The sequence below is a fragment of the Chanodichthys erythropterus genome, chromosome 22, assembly GCF_024489055.1.
Source record: "Chanodichthys erythropterus isolate Z2021 chromosome 22, ASM2448905v1, whole genome shotgun sequence".
NCBI lineage: Eukaryota > Metazoa > Chordata > Actinopteri > Cypriniformes > Xenocyprididae > Chanodichthys > Chanodichthys erythropterus.
Window position 1 is genome coordinate 36,867,282 of NC_090242.1, and position 23,044 is coordinate 36,890,325.

General features: G+C 41.6%; 3 protein-coding genes across 5 annotated transcripts in view; 2 read left to right on the top strand and 1 right to left on the bottom strand.

Annotated features, from left to right (window-relative positions):
* The window catches only part of jmy (junction mediating and regulatory protein, p53 cofactor), a 19,723-nt gene extending 13,943 nt beyond the window's left edge, over nt 1–5,780 (top strand). The window contains exons 7-10 of one of the 3 annotated variants that reach the window (XM_067375293.1): nt 1,514–1,600; nt 1,678–2,209; nt 4,474–4,783; nt 4,909–5,780. In XM_067375293.1, coding sequence (XP_067231394.1) covers nt 1,514–1,600; nt 1,678–2,209; nt 4,474–4,778 — 924 coding nt within the window. In that variant the 3' untranslated portion in view covers nt 4,779–4,783; nt 4,909–5,780. Of the gene's footprint in view, nt 1–1,513; nt 1,601–1,677; nt 2,210–4,473 lie in introns of all 3 variants that reach the window. The other 2 variants (XM_067375292.1, XM_067375294.1) reach the window with 2 other exon arrangements.
* Nucleotides 5,781–6,971: 1,191 nt separating this feature from the next.
* Nucleotides 6,972–19,776, bottom strand: LOC137012381 (homer protein homolog 1). Its single transcript, XM_067375545.1, has 9 exons — nt 18,719–19,776; nt 15,561–15,717; nt 12,262–12,393; nt 11,709–11,801; nt 10,032–10,165; nt 8,979–9,138; nt 8,542–8,652; nt 8,384–8,464; nt 6,972–8,313 (listed from the first exon to the last, which is right to left on the bottom strand). Exons 1-9 carry the CDS (start codon nt 18,721–18,723, stop codon nt 8,119–8,121), a joined length of 1,068 nt encoding a protein of 355 aa, XP_067231646.1. The 5' UTR covers nt 18,724–19,776; the 3' UTR covers nt 6,972–8,118.
* Nucleotides 19,777–20,055: 279 nt separating this feature from the next.
* On the top strand, nt 20,056–22,925 carry si:ch1073-398f15.1 (cardiomyopathy-associated protein 5). The gene is made up of 2 exons (XM_067376687.1): nt 20,056–20,509; nt 20,638–22,925. The coding sequence occupies exons 1-2, from the start codon at nt 20,397–20,399 to the stop codon at nt 22,517–22,519; spliced, it is 1,995 nt and encodes a 664-aa protein (XP_067232788.1). The 5' UTR covers nt 20,056–20,396; the 3' UTR covers nt 22,520–22,925.
* Nucleotides 22,926–23,044: the final 119 nt, after the last annotated feature.

Here is a 23,044-nt window from a genome sequence, read left to right on the forward strand (position 1 = left end):
CCTTTATTCATCTTCAGAACACAAATTAAGATATTTTTGATGAAATCCGATGGCTCAGTGAGGCCTGCATCAATGACATTTCCTCTCTTAAGATCCATTAATGTACTAAAAACATATTTAAATCAGTTCATGTGAGTACAGTGGTTCAATATTAATATTATAAAGTGATGAGAATACTTTTGGTGCGGCAGAAAAACAAAATAACGACTTATTTAGTGATGGATGATTTCAAAACACTGCTTCAGGAAGCTTCAGAGCGTTATGAATCTTTTGTGTCAAATCAGCGGTTCGGAGCGCCAAAGTCACATGATTTCAGCCGTTTGGCGGTTTGACACGCGATCTGAATCATGATTCGACACAAAAGATTCATAACGCTCCGAAGCTTCCTGAAGCAGTGTTTTGAATTCGGCCATCACTAAATAAGTCGTTATTTTGTTTTTTTGGCGCACCAAAAATATTCTCGTCGCTTTATAATTTTATATTTATAAGTATATATTTTCTTTAATCATACTGGTTTTTGCTGTATTTCTTGTGACATTTTAAATTTCAAAGAATTTCTTAATTTTTTAATTAATGGTGGTAAATGAAGTAAAATGATGGTAAAAACTGGGACTGGGACAGTCAGTCATTGCAATAAATCGAGATTTATTCTGGATCGATTCTGAGATTTCCCGAATGCTTCGTGGTTCTCTCTCGAATCGATTCTGAGCGTAGTTTTCAACAGCAGATGGCGCTGCATGCTTTAGAAACTGCCTATCAAATAATCCCTTCTGTAAAATAATCATTCATAAAGTTCTAAAAGGTTGAAGTGAATCACAGTGGTGTTTACATGAATCTCGCGTCATGAAAGCATTCTGCGGTGCGAACGCACGAGCGCTCTTCTTCATGAGCATTTGAGCGTGCGGTTAAAAAGTAGTCTAGAGCGCCATCTGCTGTTAAATCCAAGCTCAGAATCGATTCAAGAGAGAATCGTGATGCATTCGGGAAATCTCAGAATCATTTCTCGATTTATTGTTCCAGCCCTAGTAAAAACATGGTAACATTCAAACTTTTGTGCATTCACTCATTAGTGAGAGGTTACTGATAAAAGATGGTTTCAGTTGAAAATATTAGGTTATGTTTTATAAGCTTACGCTCCACCCCGGAGTGGGGGGTAACGCATTACAAGGAACTTGAGTGAGATTACTTTTTCAATTTACAACAAAAATAGTTACTTTTTCACATTTCCTGACTGACAGCTCTCCTGACCCCATGCTGAGAGAAATAAAGGTCAGAGGTGCGAACGTGATGAGTATTGTAAATGTGAACATGCATTTACTCACCTCACATTCAGTATTCCTCAAAATGAATACAAACACTGAAATGCAATTGCAGAATTATATGCAAAGCTGTAATAATTAACTATTTTACACAAATTTAATCTCACTTTATTAACTGATGTCTTTGTGTCTGACCTTCAATGATCTAATTCCACCATACTCATAAACAAAAATGACCTGCCGTGTGTCTGCAGGAGGAAGAGGAGGAGGAGGAGCAGCGGCTGTCCAGAGTCAGTCAGGAGAGACAGAAGACGCTGGACCGCCTGCGCAGCTTCAAACAGGTCAGACAAAACACAGACATTCACATCATCACTCTGAGCTTTGATCGAGATGCTGATTGGTCTCCTGCTTCACGCAGCGTTACCCGGGTCAGGTGACTCTGAAGTCCACGCGTCTGCGTATGGCGTACTCCAGGAAGAAGGCGGGAGCGAGCGTCAGGCCGGAGCAGCCGCAGATGCAGGCCGCTAGCGTGCAGACGGACGACGCTCCGGCTCCGTTAGAACATTCGGCTGTGGTGCCGGAGCTGCGCAGGCCTGACAGCTTCCTGTCGCTGCCCCCGATGGGCGGAGCTGTCGCCGAGGCTCCGCCTCCAGCCTCGCACGCATCACTTCCTCCCACCAGAGAGCTGCTGCTGCTGGACTCCTCCACCTCGCCCATCTCCCCTCCACCACCTCCTCCTCCTCCTCCACCTCCTCCTCCGCCGCCGCCCCCCTCTCTGGAGGAGACGCCCGCCGACGGCCCGGCTCAGACGCGCAGCCCCGTGCGGCAGCCGGACGCAGAGAGTCCTCTCGGGCCGTTCACCGCGCGCTTCTTCGACAGCAGTCAGCTGCTGAACGCCAGGAAGAAGCTGAGGAAGACCTCGTCACTGGAGTCCAACCAGTGGAGGAGAGGTGAGGTCACTTCCTGTCAAAGTTAGAAGGCTTTCACACTGGCAGTGTAGTTACCAACAGAGCACACGTCGCTTGAAAAAACATTCATGTGAAGCCGTCACGTGACCCGGGAGATCAGCGCGGTACAAACCCGAGACTCCCATGATTCCATGCTCATTCACGCATCATCAAGCTATGACCTCTAGTGGTCAAACTTACATACTGTGCCTTTAAATCTGGCCAGTTTAAAGGAGTGGTTGATTATGATTTGACTTTTCAAACTTCAGTTAGTGTGTAATTTTGCTGTTTGATCATAAACAACATGTTAACAACGTGATATCCCAAAATTCGCATAAAAATAAGTGGATGGAAACACAGCTCTAGTGATCTGAGCTGAATAATAGTGAGCCAATGATCAACCAGATCCAAAAAGAACACAAAACCCTAATAAAAACAAGACTGAAATATAGCTGCAGGCAGCAGTTACGGGGTCAAGCACAAAAGAGGCACAGGAAGCCAGCCATCAGACCATCTGCAACAGTGAGCAATTAAAGACCTATGAAGATCACTTTAGGCAAAAGAGCTGAAAAATCATGAATACTGTCAATTATAAAGATTTACTGGTTTATCACTTTCCACCAATAGGTGGTGCTGTGACCAAATTAATGAGGTACTGTCAGAGTGAGGTGACAGTGACACTCTCAAAGTTTGGTGTCAATATGTGAAAGCATTGCAGAGGTACAGCCTCAAGAGTCATTTTGGCATCAGACTCTACGTCGTTGCTGCGGTTGATAAATCAACATGAAATCCATAACTTTTATTCAGCATGGTCTGAAGATTGTATGATTTAATTTCGGTGAAAATCGGAGCAATGGTCTAGAAGGAGTTCGGGAAAAAAAAAAAATGGCGCACAGGAAGTTCAGCAGACTATGGCAAATTTGGTATCTGTGTTCTCAGCATGATCCAAGGAATCTATTGGGATCAGTCTCATTACAATAGGATCATACTGAGTTTCATAATGGTACATCAATGCATTCATAAAATATAACCTTTTTTTATCATAATAATGTATTGCAGTTAATGGCAGTTTCATGTTTTGTTCAATTATAGCGCCACCAACAGGCACATGTCCTCAAAGTGAGCCTATACATCTGTGTCACAAATTTGGTGAAAATATCTCGTTTAGTTTTTGAGTTATTAATATTTATATCTATGACATCATAAAAAATGACTTTGTTTAGATTTTTTTGCCATTTCCTATCAAAATTTTGACATTTGGACTGCGACATTTAGTTAACCAGCTTGGGTTTCATGTTTCCTACGCTGGTTTCGTCACGAACGATTTCGAAGATATTCGCAATTGTTTTTTTAGCGCTAAATCACCATGGCGCACAGACCATAACTCGAAACCTAGCATGTCTGGTATCGCTGGACTCGGCAAGGATTCAGGAGTCTAAAGACGTGTCTCCCGTGAAAATAAGCACATCAAAAGCTATAAGCATATAAATATTTTTTTCCACTAGGTGGCGCTGGTCCAAAACTTCTCAGGCTCCTTATACACTAATGCCTTTATAAATTACAGCATTTTAGCACAAAATTCAAAATGGCCAATATGGAAAAACTGGGTATCATTCGACTGAATCTAATGAGACCAAATTTATGATTTTTGGACAAACCTATCAGAAGTTTAAGCAAAAATAGCCATTTTTCGTATCTCCGGACCAGTAGGTGGCATGCTTGTGATGACATGTACCAAGTTTGGTCTGAATACGATAAAGCGTTGCGGAGATACAGCATTATTTCTATTTTCGCAAACGTTACGTAAAATTCGTTTGTGTTTTCCGAAAACCGTTTGAGAAATCAACTTGATTTCCATAAGTTTTTGTCGCCATGGTCTGAAGATGATGGTTCAATTTTCATGAAAATCAGAGTAACGGCCTAGGAGGAGTTCGAAAAAGTAGTGTTTTTTGGAAAATTCAAAATGGCAGGAAAATTTTAATAATTTTTTTTATTATTATTTTGTTTCTAGCACTTACGGTTCAAACGTTATTAAACATAGACATGAGTAAAACCTTGGACAGTTGGTGGCGCTAGAGGGATTGAGGTAGAGACTCCAAATTTGCTCTGGACACAGTTCAGTGTCCTCTATCAGTGTGCCAAACTTTCCCGCAAGCGCTTCTGTGGGCTGCCATAGACTCCCAGAGCGGAAGAAGAAGAAGAATTAAAAAGAACCGATTTAACGAGAGATCTGAAAGATTTATGGTCGCTGTGTGTTGTGTCCGCAGCGAGCTCCCCGATGGACGAGGTTCTGGCCAGTCTGAAGCGCGGCAGCTTCCACCTGCGGAAGGCCGAGCTGCGCGTGCTGGCGCCGGATCCGGACGAGGACGACGGGAACAACATCCTGGCTCAGATACGCAAGGGCGTGAAGCTGCGTAAAGTGCGCCGACAGGAGCGCTGCAGGGGGATGATGGCGGACTCGGCCGACCCGCTGACCCGCTCCATCCACGAGGCTCTGAGACGCATCAAAGAGGCTTCGCCCGAGTCCGAGTCGGAGGACGAGACGCCGCCCTGCACCGACTGGGAGAGCTGAAGCGTGTGTGTGTGTGTGTTTACCTCACAGATCTCCACTGAACACAGACGTCCGTCTGAGTCTTTATTCCAGTTATTACTCATTCATTCACTTTGATCTTTTTTCTTTTTGTCTTCACATGTGACCGCAGGAGGAGAGACGGGCCGCCCGTCGCCTGCCGCTCATCAGCATTATCGTCTCGCATTTATCGTCTTGTAGCTTCATTTATCTCGCCATATGAATAAACTTGATTTATTACTGTTATTTTTCCCGTCTGTCCGGCACTGAAACATCCGTAGTCTCATTCCGCTCACGTGTTTAATGAAGGTTCACGTGAAAACCCGAATCATGACACGACGTTTACCCACAATGCTGTTCTGGGACGGACTCTTTTACCAGACACTGCGGTGTATTTTTACGTTTTTCATCACGTGTACTGTATCTAGCTTTTGATATTATTTGTTTTAATCATATTAATTGTTCTGTATGTTCTATGCATTCTTACTTGGTCAATCAAACCGTATTCCCGCTGAAACACTACAGTCGTGAGCGATCGTCAACTCACTCGACATGTGCAATATTATATTAGGAACTGAAAACCGTGTAAAATATCAAGTGTATCAGACCGCAGATCCATCGCATGTTTGCCTAGAGGACACCTGTATTTATTGAGTTCAACTAAATATTTAAATATGTAAAGCAATATCATGAAATGTATAATGATTTTTTCCTTTGAAAATTCAATTTTGCTTTTACTCAGCTTTTCCAAACATTGTACTCCTAATAGTTATTTTAAATTTGCATTTTGCCCCTTACATAAATAAAGATTCAAAAGAAACTGTCCTGCGTGTGTTACTGGTTTGAGCTCAGTCAATGACACTAACTGACCACTGGGTGGCGCTGACGTCATCTGCTGATCATCTGTGTTAGTAGGTCTTATCCTTAACACATGTTGCTCATTATTAGTTAATTATTTAATGTTCAGTATTGGGACCTTACTGTAAAGTGTTTCCTGTTTTTGCTCACTAACTCTAATATGGATGTAAACCTGATTTAGTGTCTCATATTGAATAATTCATTTACTCGTCATCATGTCGATCCAAACCTTTTCTCCAGTGGAACATAAAGCAGATGTTTAGCAGGAAGTTCAAACAAACAGCTCCAGAAGCAACACAAAAACAGAGAGATATTCTCTCACCATACCATCATCCATATGATCTGTTTACCTTCTGAAGTCACCTGACTGATTCGTGTGAGGACCAGAGGAAAAGTGCCACATTTGAACACAAACTGAACATTGAAAATGTCACAAAACAATCCATATAGTTTATTATTTTTCTTGAAATAAATGGAAGCTTGTTCCTGCCAGTGAGATAAATATCTCATAATTAGGACTTTTGCAACTTTTTAAATCTCACAATTTTTTTCAAAACTTATTTTCTTGCAATTTTGATATATAAATATTTTGCAATTTGGACTTTATAACTCACAATTGCATGTTTATTTCACGCAATTGTTAGAAAAAAAGTTAATGTTTGATTAAAGCTTAAAATTGTTTGATTAAAAAGTCCCAATTGCGAGACAAAACTTAAAATTGTTTGATAAAAAGTTAAAATTGTGAGAAAGTTAAAATTGCAAAATAAAAAGTCGAAATTGCGAGAAAGTTAAAATTGTGGTAAAAACGCAATTATTAAAAAAAAGTTAAAATTGTTTGATAGTCACAATTGTGAGAAGTTAATTTTAAGATAATTCACAATTGTAAGAACAAAATTAAAATTGCAAAATAAAAAGTCAAAATTGCAAGAAAATTAAAAACACATTTGTAAAAAAAAAGTTAAAATCGTTTAAAAATGTAAGCTAAAAATTCGCAATTGTGAGAAAAACATTAAAATTGCAAAATAAAAAGTCGAATTGCGAGAAAGTTAATTGTGATAAAAACGCAATTGTAAAAAAAAAGTTAAAACTGTTTGATAGTCACAATTGTGAGAAAAGTTAAAATTTTAAGATAAAAATTCGCAATTGTAAGAAAAAAGTTAAAATTGTAAGATAAAACGTAATTGCGAGAATAAAGTCAGAATTGCGAGACGTCACGATGACCTTTTTTTATTGTTTATTTCGTGGCAGAAACGAGCTTCCACAGAAATGTGACACGTTCACTACAAACGTCTGCTCTGGGTTCAGCCTTTCACAAAGAGAAAAACAACACCGTGTTTGACGATTTTTCCACTTTAATTTTACTATAAACTCATAATTACAACTGTGTTGAAGTGTGTGGTTTAATCAATATCATTATTCAAAGGTATCGGAGCCTCACAGTGTCACATGGGCTCATGAATTAAACATAATAATAAAGCCGTCCAGTGTGTCAGAAACTAGCGCAACAAGCCCTTGAAGTTCTTCAAACACACGCGAGAGGATCGTCGTCACACAGTCACTGGTTTTTGGCAATAGTTTCCCACAGTTCGCTACCGTTGATGCGTCTCAGTACCAAAGGCAACTTCCTCTGTACAAGAGAAGAGATTTGGCAAAGAAAAACACTCTCTGCAAAACCAAGTCATGTTTTGATTCCCTTTTGACACGGTTTCCCTTTTAAATAGTTCAAAAATATTGCCAGTTTATCCCCACATTTACAAAACAACCATATTTCCACATTGCAAATAATAAAAACAAAGGGGGAAAAATGAAAACAAACATGTTTGTACTTGAAATATCTACGCAATGCAGCCACTGTGATTAGAATATATAGATATATATGAGTTTTTTACAATAAATAATCAGAAATCATACAGTAAGAAGTAAACCTCTGCTCTTCATAAAGAACAAAATGTGTAATTTCACCTCAATCCCAAAGAACGGCGCGTCACACGAGTGCACCAAAAATCTGTCCTGTTTATATTTAAAAAGATTTGGAAAGGAAAGACGGTTCAGAGTGTGTGTGAGACAGAAAATACCTGATCGTGTTTCTCTCTTGTATTGCTCAGATTGTGGAAGTTCAGGAGTGGAAGAGTGTTTCTGAACGCAGTTCATCCAGACATCATCAGTTCCTGGAGTTTCTATAGAAAACACTGTCAGAGTCAAAAAGTACAAGGTTTTCTCGGACGAAATCCGGAGCTCTGTCGTCGGAAACGCAGTCTTTGCATCGTGGATCGGAAGCGGGAGTATAAAATGCGCCACGGATGAGATTCGCGGTGTTTGTGTGTGAAATCTGAGATGAGTGAAGGCAATTTCACAGCCCAGTCGAGCCGCGAGTGTGTGTGTGTGTGTGTGTCTGTAAACTTCAGGCACGTGTCAGAGGAACCGGTGTGTGTTTGCGTGGACATGCGTGTGCGGTACGAGATGATCATGTGACTGGAGAGCGTCTCTAGCTGCTGCCGTCCTCCAGGAGTCTGGCCAGACTGTCTCTCAGTTCGGTCAGCTCGAAGATCTTCCCGTCCAGCAGCTCCAGCAGCGAGCGCAGACTCTTCCGGAAGCTCTCGCCCTCCTGCCGGCTGCTCTCCAGACGCTCCTCCACATCGGACAGACGCGTCTCCAGCTGCGCGTTCCTCACCTGCGTCTCCTGAGGGAAGGAAACAGGTGAGAAGCGTCTTCGCAGCAGGACTGAAGGAGGCGCCGCTCGCGTTACTCACCTGCAGTTTCTGGGCGAGCGAATCTTTCTGCATTTGCAGCAGGTTGGCGTTCTCGACTTCCTCCTTCAGCTTCTCCAGTTCCTGTGGGGCACAAATGGACTCAGCACCACGAGGTTTGTGTGTAAGTCAGCTGATGTGTGTTTGAGTGACCGTCTGACCTCCTCCTTGGCCTTCAGCTCGGCCTCCAGCTCCTCGATGGTCTGGTTCAGCTCCGTCTTCTGTGTTTTGATGCCGGCCGTCTGTCCGCTGACACACTCCAGCTCCGTCACCTGACACACACACACACACACACACACACACACACACACACACACACACACACACACACACACACACACACACACACACATTTGTAAACATGCTGCCATTTGCACTTCTGGTTAGATGCTAAACTCATCGTCTCTGAACTTGTACTCGGCACAATGACAGTACATTTAATCTTTAAAGTACATCTAAAAACACTATGACGTCACAAAGAAACGAAATGTTTTTCCAGAAGAGTCGTGTCGCTCATTCGTCGGCGCACCGTCTGAATCACTGCATTCATTCAGCCTCATAATACTGACATCTAGAGAAGCTGTGAGTGCGGCCTGACCCGTTTGTGCAGCCTCTCGGCCTCGTCCTGATACGCCGCCAGCTGCTGCTTCCACTGCTTGACGTTAGCGGTGGACTCGAGCAGCGCGGCCGTCAGTTTAGCGTTGTTTCCCTTCAGAGCCGCCAGCTCGGCCTCCCAGTGTTTGGTGATGGACGTGGAGCTGCGGGAAGACGGCAGAGATGAGCGTCCGGTCAACAACAGCATTAACACACACTTTACATTGGCTTCCAGTTCACTACAGGGTCGATTTTAAATGACTTATTTTACTTTATAAAGTCCTACACAATTTGGCTCCCTCTTATTTGATTGATCTTTTGCATTTACATAAACCTCAAAGGAACCGAAGGTCATCAAACCAGATGATTCTAGGACTAGATTAAAAACCGGGCGTTTTCAGTGGGAAGAGCTTGCCTTATATCTGAGACTTTTACCTACATTGGGTTCTTTTAAAAGAAAACTGAAATTGTATTTATTAGAGTTGGCATTTGGCTCAACACATCGAGTGAACAAAGTGGGTTTCTTGCCTATGATGTTTGTTTTATTTGTTATTTATTTCTCCTTTTTCTTCTTGCGCTGTTGGTTGAACAGCACATTGGTCAACCTGGTGTTGTTTTAATTGTGCTCTATGAATAAAACAAACAAACAAACAAACAGCAGCATTACAGCAGGGTCAGGTGTTAGCCTGTGAGCTGTAGCAGAAGTTCAGATCTACGCTGATGAAGATAAATACACACACACTGATGAAGCTCCAAACACGACTAGTTCACGTTTAACATCAAGCACTGAATGAAACACTCGTGACTGTGAACTTCACTATAATAAGCGTCAAATACTCCCAGTAAAGCTTCGGTTATTGTGACTGTCGGAGACGCCAGCGGCTCGAAGTGCTTCTCATGGGCAATGATTTAAGTGCCTTTTCATCCATATTTAATGTCTGTCTAACACAGTGTTTTAATGTAATGTTGTCCAGGGAGGTCAGCGGAGCATGAAATATGGATGAACACATTAATCGACTTCATTTAAAGTAGAGGATGAAGCGCAGGATCGGCTCACCTGTGCGGGAACGGCACGGCGTTGAGCTCCGCGCGGCTCTCGGCGTTGAACGCGGCGTCGGGCGTCACTCTCTCGTCCGTTCCGTTGATGCTCTCTGGAGTCACGGGAGACTGAAGATCGCCCGTCGCCGATTCCTGTCACAACAAACCACAATCACAAACACCCGAAACATCATTCTGACACATTCAGATCAAACTCAATGTTTGGAAAGTGTACAAAGAACGACTTGAATCAGCAGAGATGAATGAAATCTTCGATTAATTGTTAAAAGATCGCAATCTCGATTCAAACATCCTCACAAATCACAGCGATTCGAGTCGAACCTTTGATAAGTCCGATCACTGCGAACATTCAGATCTGCGCTCTGATCTGATGTACAGACATGAAACAGCTTCACAGTCTTTTCAAGCACACAGTATCATTATTTCCGTCTTACAGTCATTCAGATTATGACAGGACTGGGATAAAAGTTTATAGTTCAGATATAAACACTGATGTCTACAGTAGGGATCAAAATAGAGCAAATCACCTTCTGAAAGCAACTTGACGCTTCAAATAAAGATTATATTGGTACACCAGTAGGTGGCGACAAGTGACATTGAATCAATTATTCAAGAGATTCGTTTAAAAACACTGACTCAACAGGTAATGAAACTCTTTATGAGTGAGTCATTGAATCATTCACTCAAAACAATGAATAAATAATAATAATTCAAGTGAATTAAACATTATTGAATAGACTGCAGCAATTAACATTTTGTCAGAACCTCTAGTAAATTATTTTGTTTAGTTGTGTGTTCAGAATCATGGGAGAATTCTCGGTTTTAAACAAAACAAAACAAAAGATCGTTATACTCTATCTATAGTTTATCCTGTATTTGTCCTGTTTGTGTTGATTGTGAAGCACTTTCATCTTTGGAAAATAATTAAACCATGTAGCTGAAGAACCATTTATGCATGTTTCGTCCAACGTAAAATAATCTCATTCATCCTGCTGTTCAGACGCAGAGCAAATCAGCATTAAATTCAGTTCAAACACATCGTGTGCTTGATCGTTTTGAGAAATGAATCAATCTTTACACATCCACAAATATGAACCATTCCTGGAAAAACATGCTGCTTCTTGGCAGGAGGAATCTCTGTTCTAGTAGGAATTATGATATAAAGCACTGACACGATGAAAACATATTCTACAACACAAAACCGACATTCACCAATGAATAAAGTTCAGCGGATTTGATAATAATATCGGGGGTGAAAGTTCAGGATCGTCTGCTTCAGTCTTACCTTCGACGCACTCCGGATCTGTTTGTTTTAGAGAATTAAAGGACATCATGAGAGAAATGACAACGTCTCATGATAATAAAGTGAGTATTAATCACAGTTATCGTCCAGCAGGGGGTGCTAGAGTGTCAGGAAGGACTCGTGTCGGGATTGAAGGGAAGTCTGGGATGGATTGGTTCAGATGCTGGATCCTGTAGGATGGTTTAACTGGATTGTGGGTCTCACAGGTTGGGTTCGGAGGTTTTAAGGATGTTCTAAATGAGCGTTTGATCCTTACCTTTAAGCGCGGAAAGCACGAGACCGGTTTGCGCTTGAGAGACAATGTGATTGAGGAAGTGAATAGTTTGACAAGTACAGCAGAAGTACAGACAGGTTCATTGGTGCGGTTTATACCTGCGAGGGCGAGCTGGTCAACTCCATCTTCTCCTGAGATTTCTCTTTCGCCAACCGCGCGGCTTCTTTGAACTCTGCAAACTTTTCAGCAAACTACGGACAGACGGAAAACAACACAGACACGTCAGCTGGATTCACAAGCTTGCAATTCGATTCAGTTCTGATCTCGAGTCAGTTTGATTCGATATTCTGCCGTTTTTCACACTCTTTGATGGATTACACGAGATTCATTTCAGTAAGTTGTTCTGTATCTTTCCACATTCCTTCTGCTGTTCATTCATGTTTATTTCGGTTCAGCGGTCTGTCAGCACACATTAAAGAGCCACAAAAACACATTTATTGACTGAATTTAGTAATTAAACAAAGAACTTGAATGCTGAGATTTTGATTTATATCAAAAAGTATCAAAGATTATTGTAAATACTGGATGGCAGGAGCTACAAATAATGTTTAGAGCATCAGGCTGAAAACAACATCAATCTTTGGATTTAAGAATCTGCATGAGAATTGACTGAAATCATTAATGTCATAATGAGTGAGAAGCAGCTCTGACTTTGCTGAGATGAGCCTCGGAGGAGAAGCCGAGGCCGTAGACGGTGTTGGCCCGACTGTCGGCCCACTGCCCGAACTTGTGCGAGGTCTTGGTGAAGGTCATGTTGGGGGTGATGGTGCTGTTGATGATGGCCTGCAGGACACAGAACATCATGTTTACATTCATCAGCGCCCTGGAAAGGGCTTCAGCAGGTCTGATGAAGGTTATGATCTGTCAGTCCAAAACCGATTATTTCTGTATCCAATTGGAATCTGATCTACACACTGTGCATCACAAATGTTCAGATCTGATGTGTGTGTCTCGTGACGCGCTTTCATTTTCTGGAATATCTGCATTGGTTGCTATGGCAATGACGTTGCGCTGGTAGGCGTACACCAAAAACAACAACAAACAGCCACAAGATGTAGGGGACTGCAATACAGATGTTGTCTTATTTACACCGTCATTTAGATTATTTACAGTAATAAAAATAATTTAGTTCACACTACAATTAAAAACTGCTCAATTCAGCGCGAGTCGCAGCACAGATCAGCAGCAGGAGTCAGATTTCATTTATGGGACTGGGATAAAAGTTTATAGTTCAGATATAAACACTGATGTCTACAGTAGGGATCAAAATAGAGCAAATCACCTTCTGAAAGCAACTTGACGCTTCAAATAAAGATTATATCGGTACACCAGTAGGTGGCGACAAGTGACTGTTAAAAGATTTATCTGTCATTGAATCATTCATTCAAGAGATTCGTTTAAAAACACTGATTCAACCAGTAATTAGGGATGGGAATTTTACCATCTCGAATATTTGGGCTTGTAAAAAACAAATATTCGAATATTCGTTTATTTAAATTACGTTAAATGAGAAAGTCGTTATTTCTTTATATTCATCAAGATTTTGTAACCATTTCTGAACAAGTTTACGATTAGGCAATATACACAACAAGCTTACATTATATCTTAAGATTTTATTTTATTTGAAAGCATTAAATATGTGCAAACAAAAAATATAAAGAACAAAACATTTAAGCTCAAGCAGCGCGAACGGGAAAAACACTAATAAAGCACCAGTTATCGTACAAAACGCATCGTACATATACACTCGAGTCAGTATATGGTTATCGTGTTTATATCGTTTCACATGTTCATGTTGAGAAAAACAATAATATCCACATGGTCAGGCGAGAAAACGAGCCGTGCTGACAGACGTTGCAGAAACACAAAGATAACGATAATACATACGGTATGCTAAGCTAAATTTTTAACAGCAGTACTGTGTTTTCTGTTCGTAAATATATCTCCCTCGACGAAACGTAAAGGAAGCATATGTCTCAAAATCATTTTGCTATCAGATAAGTTATCATCTCGGCTCACTCGGGGCTGCAGTGATGGACAGCTGTCTCTCCTCACTCGACGGGTGTTTAGATTTCATGTGCTTTCTCAATACGGTGGTGATATTATGATAACTCAGTCTCATTCATTAATTTGATCAAAAGTAATTCCAAACTTTGCGAGGCAGACAACAACATTATGTGACGATCAAATAAAATAAACTTCTTAAACACGCTCCATGAGTTTTAGTGCTCAGGATTTATCATAGATTCACTGCATTTACGGACAGGAAAGCAACATAGTAAAATTCTAATAGTATTTTTTTTTTTCGAATATTAATTACAGAACGAATATTCAACTATTTGTGCACATTCCTACTAGTAATGAAACTCTTTATGAGTGAGTCATTGAATCATTCACTCAAAACAATTAATAAATAATAATAATTCAAATGAATTAAACATTATTAAATAGGTTGCAGCAGTTAACATTTTGTCAGAACCTGTAGTAAATTATTTTGTTTAGTTGTGTGTGTTTAGTTGTGTTGGTAAGGCATATGCCAAAAACAACAACAAACAGCAACAATGTTGTCTTATTTACATTAGGCTTTCTGCGATAGTCGGTGTTCAGCACCGTCATTTAGATTATTTACAGTAATAGAAATAATTTAGTTTTTGACGGTTTCAAAGTGAAATGTAAAAGTGCCTATTTGGCAATATTTTGGATTCAAACCCAGTGCTAACACTGAACCTGCAACGGGTTAGTTGTGTTTTTTTAGTTACTGTGTTTTCATTAATAATGAACCGACTGCCCCTGAATTGGTGCTAATCTGAAAGTGAAAGTAAAATGCGCACGTCCGCACAGGCATTCATAACGGTGCGTGTCCACTGGTGCGGAGCGTTTCTTAGTTCATCAACTGAAAACTTGCTCTGCTCCGCACCGTTGTGAATGCCTGTGTGAACGTGTGCATTTTACTTTCACTTTCAGATTAGCGGAAGATTAGGTGAACACCCTCCGGTGTAATTTACATCATGGCGATGTGCAGTCGCTGCGCTGGACTACTTGCCGTCGTCTCCACCGGTCTCAGAATTCAACACGTGTCCATTTTCTGCTCAATAACACAAAGTTTCAGCACATTTTCCTATAAAAACACGTCTTTTGCATGTCTTTCCTCATCTTATCTGCTTTATTCCAGCGACCGCAGACGCTCACATACAGTTCATCACAGCCGATCACGTTCTGCTTGGTGAATCACTGGAGGACGAGGAGGAATTATTTAACATCTTTTGTGTCGAATCAGCGGTTCAGAGCGCCAAAGTCACATGATTTCAGCAGTTTGGCGGTTTGACACGCGATCAGAATCATGATTCGACACAAAAGATTCATAACGCTCCGAAGCTTCCTGAAGCAGTGTTTTGAAATCGGCCATCACGTTATTTTGTTTTTTTGGCGCACCAAAAATATTCTCTTCTCTTTATAATATTAATATTGAACCACTGTACTCACATGACCTGATTTAAATATGTTTTTAGTACATTAATGGATCTTGAGAGAGGAAATGTCATTGCTCAGGCCTCACTGAGCCATCGGATTTCATCAAAAATATCTCAATTTGTGTTCTGAAGATGAACGAAGGTGTGAAACGACGTGAGGGTGAGTAATTAATGACATTATTTTCATTTTTGGGTGAACTAACCCTTTACCACTCGCTAAATACGGATCGGGTTCCAATCAGATTTGGACTGACAGTGTGAACAAGGCTTTTGAGAGTAAAGAAAGTTTCAGGAGATGAAGAAATATTCATCAATTCATTAAACAAGGCTTATTATCTTTATTCATTTTGCTTTTCTAGTAAATATATCTTGATTTGAGAATGTTTGGATATTTGTGCTGGAAAACAAGTTTTTGCAGTGCATGACTGGCCCGTTCACAACCAGATCTCAGCAGGACTTCGGCTGATCAAGCGGCCTGACCTTTGACCCGTCGAGGCTGATGATGCGGTAGACGTTGCGGGTGCTGTCGTAGAAGTACGAGACGGTGACGGCGTGTTTGCTGGTGGGAACCCAGTTCTTCTTGGTGTTGGGGTCGATCTGGAAGACGTGCGCTCTGGTGCTGAAGATCGGCTGCTCTCTGCAGGAAACACAAACCACAGCCCCCGTTACCCACAATCCTCCCTCACATCAGCTGACAGATCCGATCCACACAGTCAGATTAGGACTCGTCCTGGATTATGAAGGATTTTCTGTGAGAATGACTATTAACACATCGCTTTAGTCCAGGACTAGAGTTAATCTGTGTCTAGATAAGAGCCGCGTTTGTTATCAGTTTATCTGGCCGTGCCGTCTGGCACGAGCGGACGCACGGAAATCCCAGCATGCAAAGCGAGCTTCCCTGTTCCTCATCTTATCTGCTTTATTCCAGCGACCGCAGACGCTCACATACAGTTAATCACAGCCGATCACGTTCTGCTCGGTGAATCGCTGGAGGACGAGGAGGAAAGGAGTGAATGTGGGTCAGACGGATCGAGTCTCCGGAGTCTCACAGCTCTTATTTAACGGCACACACTCATTTATCCTGTAATTAATCACATTAACACACATCTCTGTCTGGATCAGATCTTCTGTACATTAACTACGTGCTGAAATGGACAATCCTTGTTTTTTATGGAATATTATTGCAGCGTTTATTCCAAATGATTAGTGTGATGATGGAGAAACGGTAATGAAGTGTGACGAGTGTGAACGTGATTCAGTTCATAACAGACTGACGGAGCTGAACTGATGCTCCGCTGCGAGACGTGTGTGTGTGTGTGTTTGGTCTGGAGGAAATCAGCTCTTATCACACACGGCTGTCACTGAATTTGACTACAACACACTGAGGCATTGTTTAAACACGTGTGTGTGTCTCTCTGTCTCACACACACACACACACACACACACACAGAGATAAAAGTCAAACTGGCTGATGAGGCTTTGACATCAGCAGTTCTAACACACACACACACACACACACACACACACACTCATACACATTGTGTTAATGAACACACACACACACACAGGCCAAGGGTGAGCCGGTCCATCTGCTCACAGTGCAGTCACCATCCAACCAATCACACGCCGGCACAAACATCTAAACATGTCATTTCCAGCACTGCTGTGGAAGCTGAACTGATTCATCAGAGGATATCTGTTCATTCTGATCGTGACAGCAGTGATTCACAATCAGCACTTCACTTTATTCATTTTACATTTAACAGAAATCTTAAAAACGAACCTTCTTTACCTGCATGTGAAAGTTATTAATTATTGAAGTACAAACTTCAAATATTTGGGCTCACACGGGTTCAGAGCCGATCACACCGTGACATCATCACGCGGAGTGATGACATCATCTGGGGCTGAGCCAATCGGCCTGCGTTCGGCTGCTCGAGAGAAGCACACTTCAGATGCCGCTGCTATTTTTGGCCCTGCTCCTGGAACACTGCCTCGCTCCGGCCGGGAAAGTGGAGGGAAAACAGCCCAACATAACATAACACCGACACGCTGCGTATGAACACTGAAGCAGAACTGACCAGCACACCTCGCCTCATGTGCTTCCCTCAATCACAAGATAAACCTGACTAACTCATACATGAAAGCCAAAATACAGATACAAGTCATAATTATGACGGTCAGTTTCTACTTTTCATGTCAATTATGATGGTCAATTTCAACTTTTTTGTCATAATTATGATGGTCAATTTCAACTTTTTTGTCATAATTATGATGGTCAATTTAAACTTTTTTGTCATAATTATGATGGTCAATTTAAACTTTTTGTCATAATTATGATGGTAAATTTCGACTTTTTATGTTGTAATTATGATGGTCAATTTCAACTTTGTCATAATTATGATGGTCAATTTTGACTTTTTTTGTCATAATTATGATGGTCAATTTCAACTTTTTATGTCGTAATTATGATGGTCAATTTCAACTTTGTCATAATTATGATGGTCAATTTTGACTTTTTTTGTCATAATTATGATGGTCAATTTCAACTTTGTCATAATTATGATGGTCAATTTTGACTTTTTTTGTCATAATTATGATGGTCAATTTTGACTTTTTTTGTCATAATTATGATGGTCAATTTCAACTTTGTCATAATTATGATGGTCAATTTTGACTTTTTTTGTCATAATTATGATGGTCAATTTCAACTTTTTATGTCGTAATTATGATGGTCAATTTAAACGTTTTGTCATAATTATGATGGTCAATTTTGACTGTCATAATTATGATGGTCAATTTTGACTTTTTTTGTCATAATTATGATGGTCAATTTTGACTTTTTTTGTCATAATTATGATGGTCAATTTCGACTTTTTATGTCGTAATTATGATGGTCAATTTAAACGTTTTGTCATAATTATGATGGTCAATTTCGACTTTTTATGTCATAATTATGATGGTCAATTTAAACTTTTTGTCTTAATTATGATGGTCAATTTTGACTTTTTATGTCATAATTATGATGGTCAATTTTGACTTTTTATGTCATAATTATGATGGTCAATTTTGACTTTTTATGTCATAATTATGATGGTCAATTTAAACTTTTTGTCTTAATTATGATGGTCAATTTCGACTCTGTATGTCAATTACGATGGTAAATTTTAACTTTTTATGTCTTTTTTTTTTGTTTTTGTCATGATTATGACATAAAAGTCGAAATGACGACAGTCAAACTCCTCCAGGACTCGAGGATCCACGCGACTGTCACGGTACACACACGGTAACACCGCGGTATTATTCTATGAACGATCTGAGAGTAAAAATGACCAGAGTTTATTTGTCAAAGTACCTAAAAACCCTTTTCTGCCACATAAGAAAACACAATCATGCTGTGCTAAATCATAATTATGACAAACTAAATAATAATGATGACATAGGAAGCCATAATTATGATACGAGAGTCGAAATCATTTCTGTTATCTATCATTTCTATTTCTGACTCGTCATAATTTGACTTTTCGTCTAACAATATGTCATAATTATGATTAACCAAAGCATGGTTGTTTTCTCCTGAGGCAGAACGATCTTCCACGGCAGCTGGAGTAAAACACAGTAGAATCATGGTAACATACCCCATTTTGCTGGCTCACAGATCTGTTTTCTGCTGATTTGCTCGCGATTCTCTCGAATGTGATTCAGTCCGTGAATCGAGTCGCTCCGCTCGCGCGCTGACGCTTGACGCCGCGGTTCATGGTGAGGAATTAGACGCGCAGATGATCAACACATCGCGTGCAGATGCAGACGCGCAGTGATGCTGAACACCAGCAGTCTCTCAGCATCTCCTCCCGCAGCGATCAGGCGATTTCACCGCGATCAATCAGATGATTTATCCCAGCTCTCTCACATCTGTCTCTCCCTCCTTCTGTCTGTCATCTCATTTATCATCTCCGCTTCGCCGCACGACGTCATCACGCACTCGCGTCACTCTGCTTCGCGCTGAACTCTGACATCACGGACAGTACAGTACACGTGTTCCGTCACTTCCGGCCATCACACTCACACATGGTGGGCAGCTTCCGACACGAGAGCTTCAAATACTACATGTTGTGTGTTATGGTATCGCACAGGATCAGCTTTACTGCAGCTTCACGAGATTTAAAGTCAATAAAGGCGATCATAACACTCACATCCAGATCTGCTTCTGCCCTCTAGTGGACACGAGCCGGACAATTAATTTGTCCATTCATCATGCTATGGTCAAAAATTCAGTTTGAAATCCTTGTAAATAGTAGCTTAATTAGGCTGAATAATATTCAAGAGAGATAAAACTCAAAAAATAAAATCCTGTCATCATTAACACACACACACACTCTCTCTCTCTCTCTCTCACACACACACACACACACACTCTAAGTTTCTGATTTCACCTGATCTTGTGTTACACACTCACACATAACTGCAGTGACAGACATCAGCAGGTGACGCAGAATCAGGAACCCTGCATCTGTTTTTCATCACACATGAACAGATTTAAATGCATCTTTAGACTTTCAACAGGTTCAGATTGATTTTCTTTTCTTCACACACATTTTCACCAGTTTATACTCTCACAAAAGCAATTCAATATTTTACAACTGAGCAGAATAAGAATGTATTTACAACAGAAATTTCACAATTCTTACACTTTCCACAACCATGTGAACTCTAAAAATTTCACAAGAGAATCTCTCGCTGGGAAAATGTGCGATTCAAAATGAATCTAAAGATGTAAAAGCAAATAAAATCAGCTGTTGCACTGATTTACCGCTGCAACACAACACCCAAAAACAGCCTTTCAGAAGCAACCGGATCTCAGGGTGACGCCGCTGATGCCGTACTTCATTCTGATTGGTCTGTTGACTTCTGCAGTTTAATGGTGATAAACATCTACGAAGAGTCTGTTTCCCTTGAACTCGTCGTGACCCGCAGCGCCTCCGAGAAGCTCACGTATCTCTGAAGTATTTTTAGGTTTGGCAAGGAGAGGCAAAAAAACCCAATGCCTTCTTTCATAATGTGGCACCAGATAAAGGTGCTCAACTCTTACCAAAGTCTTCCAGCACAATTAAAAATTTCATCTTTTGAGAACGACTGACACCTGCAAGTAGATGCACTTGTGCCTCCTCACTGCATTCTGCAGCTGAAGACGGGACGCCCGTGTCAGGCTATTTACAGATAATGCTGAGCAAGAGAACGTTCCCACAGCTGAAATGACATGAAGAGAGTGACCCGTTCGCCTGCGAAGCGCCTCTGATTAATGCAGCCTGCAAGAAAATGGAAACAATGGAAATAATGGATCCGGAGAGCCAGATGACAGCACTGCAGGACGACACGCCGGCGGAGGAACCGGAACCGCTGAACGACGTGCTGGAGGATTTGAGCAACAGGTGAGAACATTACAGAGAGCTTAGAGGAGATCAGGGACCTGATCAGTAGGATTACATGCATTACTTTTCCAATAACTTCACAAATATCAGACTAATGAAATTTCTCAATGGTGTGAAATACCTTGCAGTCTGAGAGAGGTTGTCCAGGATGGTGCTGTGAAGCCCAAACTCCACTGCCTGATGATGGATCCATCCTTCTCCATGGTCACGGTCCAGAGCGAGGACAGCGGGATTGTTTGGGAAACCGCTTCCAGCCGCTGCTCTACGCCGTGGGCCTCCGAATTCAATGCAGAACCTGCATACTCTCCCTGCGCTTCTGGAACGGCTGGCAGGATTGTGTTCATTATGGACGAAGAACTGATGAGCAGAAGGAAGAAAAAGCAACGATCTGAAAAAACAATGACTCTTCCACAAGTCAGTCGTGAAATCCTGGCGGAAGCGGAAAGACCGGCAATGGTTGAAGTGTCCATGCCTAATGTGACTCCGGCAGAGGAGCACAAAACAGCAGATCTAAAAGAAGAGCGTCTGTTCAGTCTAGTCTCTGAAGGATCCGAGATACTAAACATCATCGCTTCGCCGAAAGTGTCCATGGTGGACGAAGAGGAGAGCAAAGGTCTGGAAGACAATTTGTACTACCTTGAGGAGACACCTACCGTGAAATCCACAGAGATCCCAGATGAACCCGAGCTGGATGTTCATTCAGAAACTGAGAAGATCCCTTCAGTGATACCAGAGCCCTTAGTCTCATTCCCTCATGTCCAAGTGCCTCGAAGAGGCGCGACAGCTGAAGACTACTTTGAGAAGTTCACGCTCCTTGACAATCAAGCGCCATCGGGAATGGCGCCTGTTGAAGAAGCCCAGCAGCAAACGGAGGAAAAGATCACACAAGAAGAAGCCGATAATGCTCCTGAAGTGGAACCAGGCCCCGGTGTCTCCTCAGCTGTGAGTATGCTAGACATTTCTGGCGAAGACTTGGACGATGTGTTTTACGGCGGAGGCGGCGAGCCACACAGTTTCGATACTGCTGCAGGTTTTGGCGAAAAGGGAAGGGAGCCTTCCAAATCCTCCCTAAAGGAAAGCGGCAGCGCCTTGTTTGGAAGCGAGGAGACGGTCCTCACTCCCATATACCTTCCCGAAGGTCCTCAGAAAATCATCGACCTGAACTTGCTGGAGGAGCCCAAAGCCTTGGCGTTTCTGTACTCGGATCTGTATGCGGATGCCGTTGGGACCAGGAAGAAGAAGGACGATGACGTTGAGAGTGTGACCTCTGAGAAATCCTTCCACAGTCAAGAGTCAGACTACGGGGACAGAGGCTATCTGGAGAAGTTCGTGCTCAAGGTTGAGACTCAAGCCACGGAGAACGACTTCAGGCGTCCCGAAGAACGGCATGACCCTTTCAGTCTCACTGGATTTGTGGAATGCCACACAACAGAAGTGGAAAATCATGGAGAAGAGCTGGAAGAAATCACAGATTTCTTTAGAAACAGTGCATCTTCGTCACCCTGCGAACCTGTCGAGTGGATGGAGAGAGCAGAAGAGATTGAAGTCGTCAGGACTCCTCGGGTTACTTTCAAAGAACCAGCGCCAACACGTACAGAACAACGGGCGAGCGATCCTCAACCATTTGCTGACGACGCTGACTTTTCAGAAGAGTTTTTACCTGTTGAAATAAGTGATGATTGTCCAGCATGGGAGGAAAACTTGCCGACAATTGTCAAAGATGCTGCTGTAAAATCAACTTCAACCCGGACAGATGCACCAAAACTTAAACCAAAGCCAGTAAGCGATAACAGCCAAATCCAAGCCCAAAACACAGTCAAACCCATAACTCCACGCCACAAACCCTTCCTGGATCTGACCCCACTGCTGCCCGTCGAGACCGAGGATGAGAAAGAAACAACAGAGGGTGAAAAAGAGAAAGAGAACACAAGCTCTGAAGATGCTGGATCATCCAGCACTAAAGAAGAGGCCACAGACTGCTCGCTCTCCAAAGCGATTCCTGACATGTAGGACTGCAATGATCCCTCAAAACGGCTGGATTATCTGCATGAGGGCGATGCAGAAGCAGGTCATGTTGATGCTCCAGCTGCCTTGATTGACATTTAAGGGTCACTGATTCGGTGGCTTGACAATGAGTGATCCATCTGCATTTGTGACGTCCTGCAAAAGAACAGAAAACGAGCAGAACATTATCATGTGTCTCTGAGCGCATCTGAGAAAAACATAAATATGGAATGTAGTTCATGTACAGTATATGGTTGTTTAAGGCTAATGAGACAAAACTGTGTGTTTGTGAGAGTGTATGTACAGATTACAGCTCACCTCCACAGCTGAAAAATAAGTAAATGATAAAAAAATAAAAAATCTTTGTACAATAACCTTAAATGATGTACATGGCTATAATATTCACCTCTATAGTCACCATGTAGTTAGCTTTGCTGCTCAAGCATATGTACAAGAGTCAAATTATTTTATTTAAAAATAAATCACAAACGTGTAGACATATTTGAATACAATGAATAAAGTATAAATGAT

Excerpts from the sequence above, each read along its gene's own strand:
- LOC137012381 (XM_067375545.1), bottom strand. Across the intron at positions 9,139-10,031 it reads GCCGTGCCGTTCCCGCACAG|CTCCACGTCCATCACCAAAC; the intron begins GTGAGCCGATCC and ends GTCTTCCCGCAG. Across the intron at positions 8,653-8,978 it reads CCGAGAGGCTGCACAAACGG|GTGACGGAGCTGGAGTGTGT; the intron begins GTCAGGCCGCAC and ends TGTGTGTGTCAG.
- si:ch1073-398f15.1 (XM_067376687.1), top strand. The coding sequence starts at position 20,397 with ATGGAAACAATGGAAATAATGGATCCGGAGAGCCAGATGACAGCACTG. Across the intron at positions 20,510-20,637 it reads CTGGAGGATTTGAGCAACAG|TCTGAGAGAGGTTGTCCAGG; the intron begins GTGAGAACATTA and ends AATACCTTGCAG.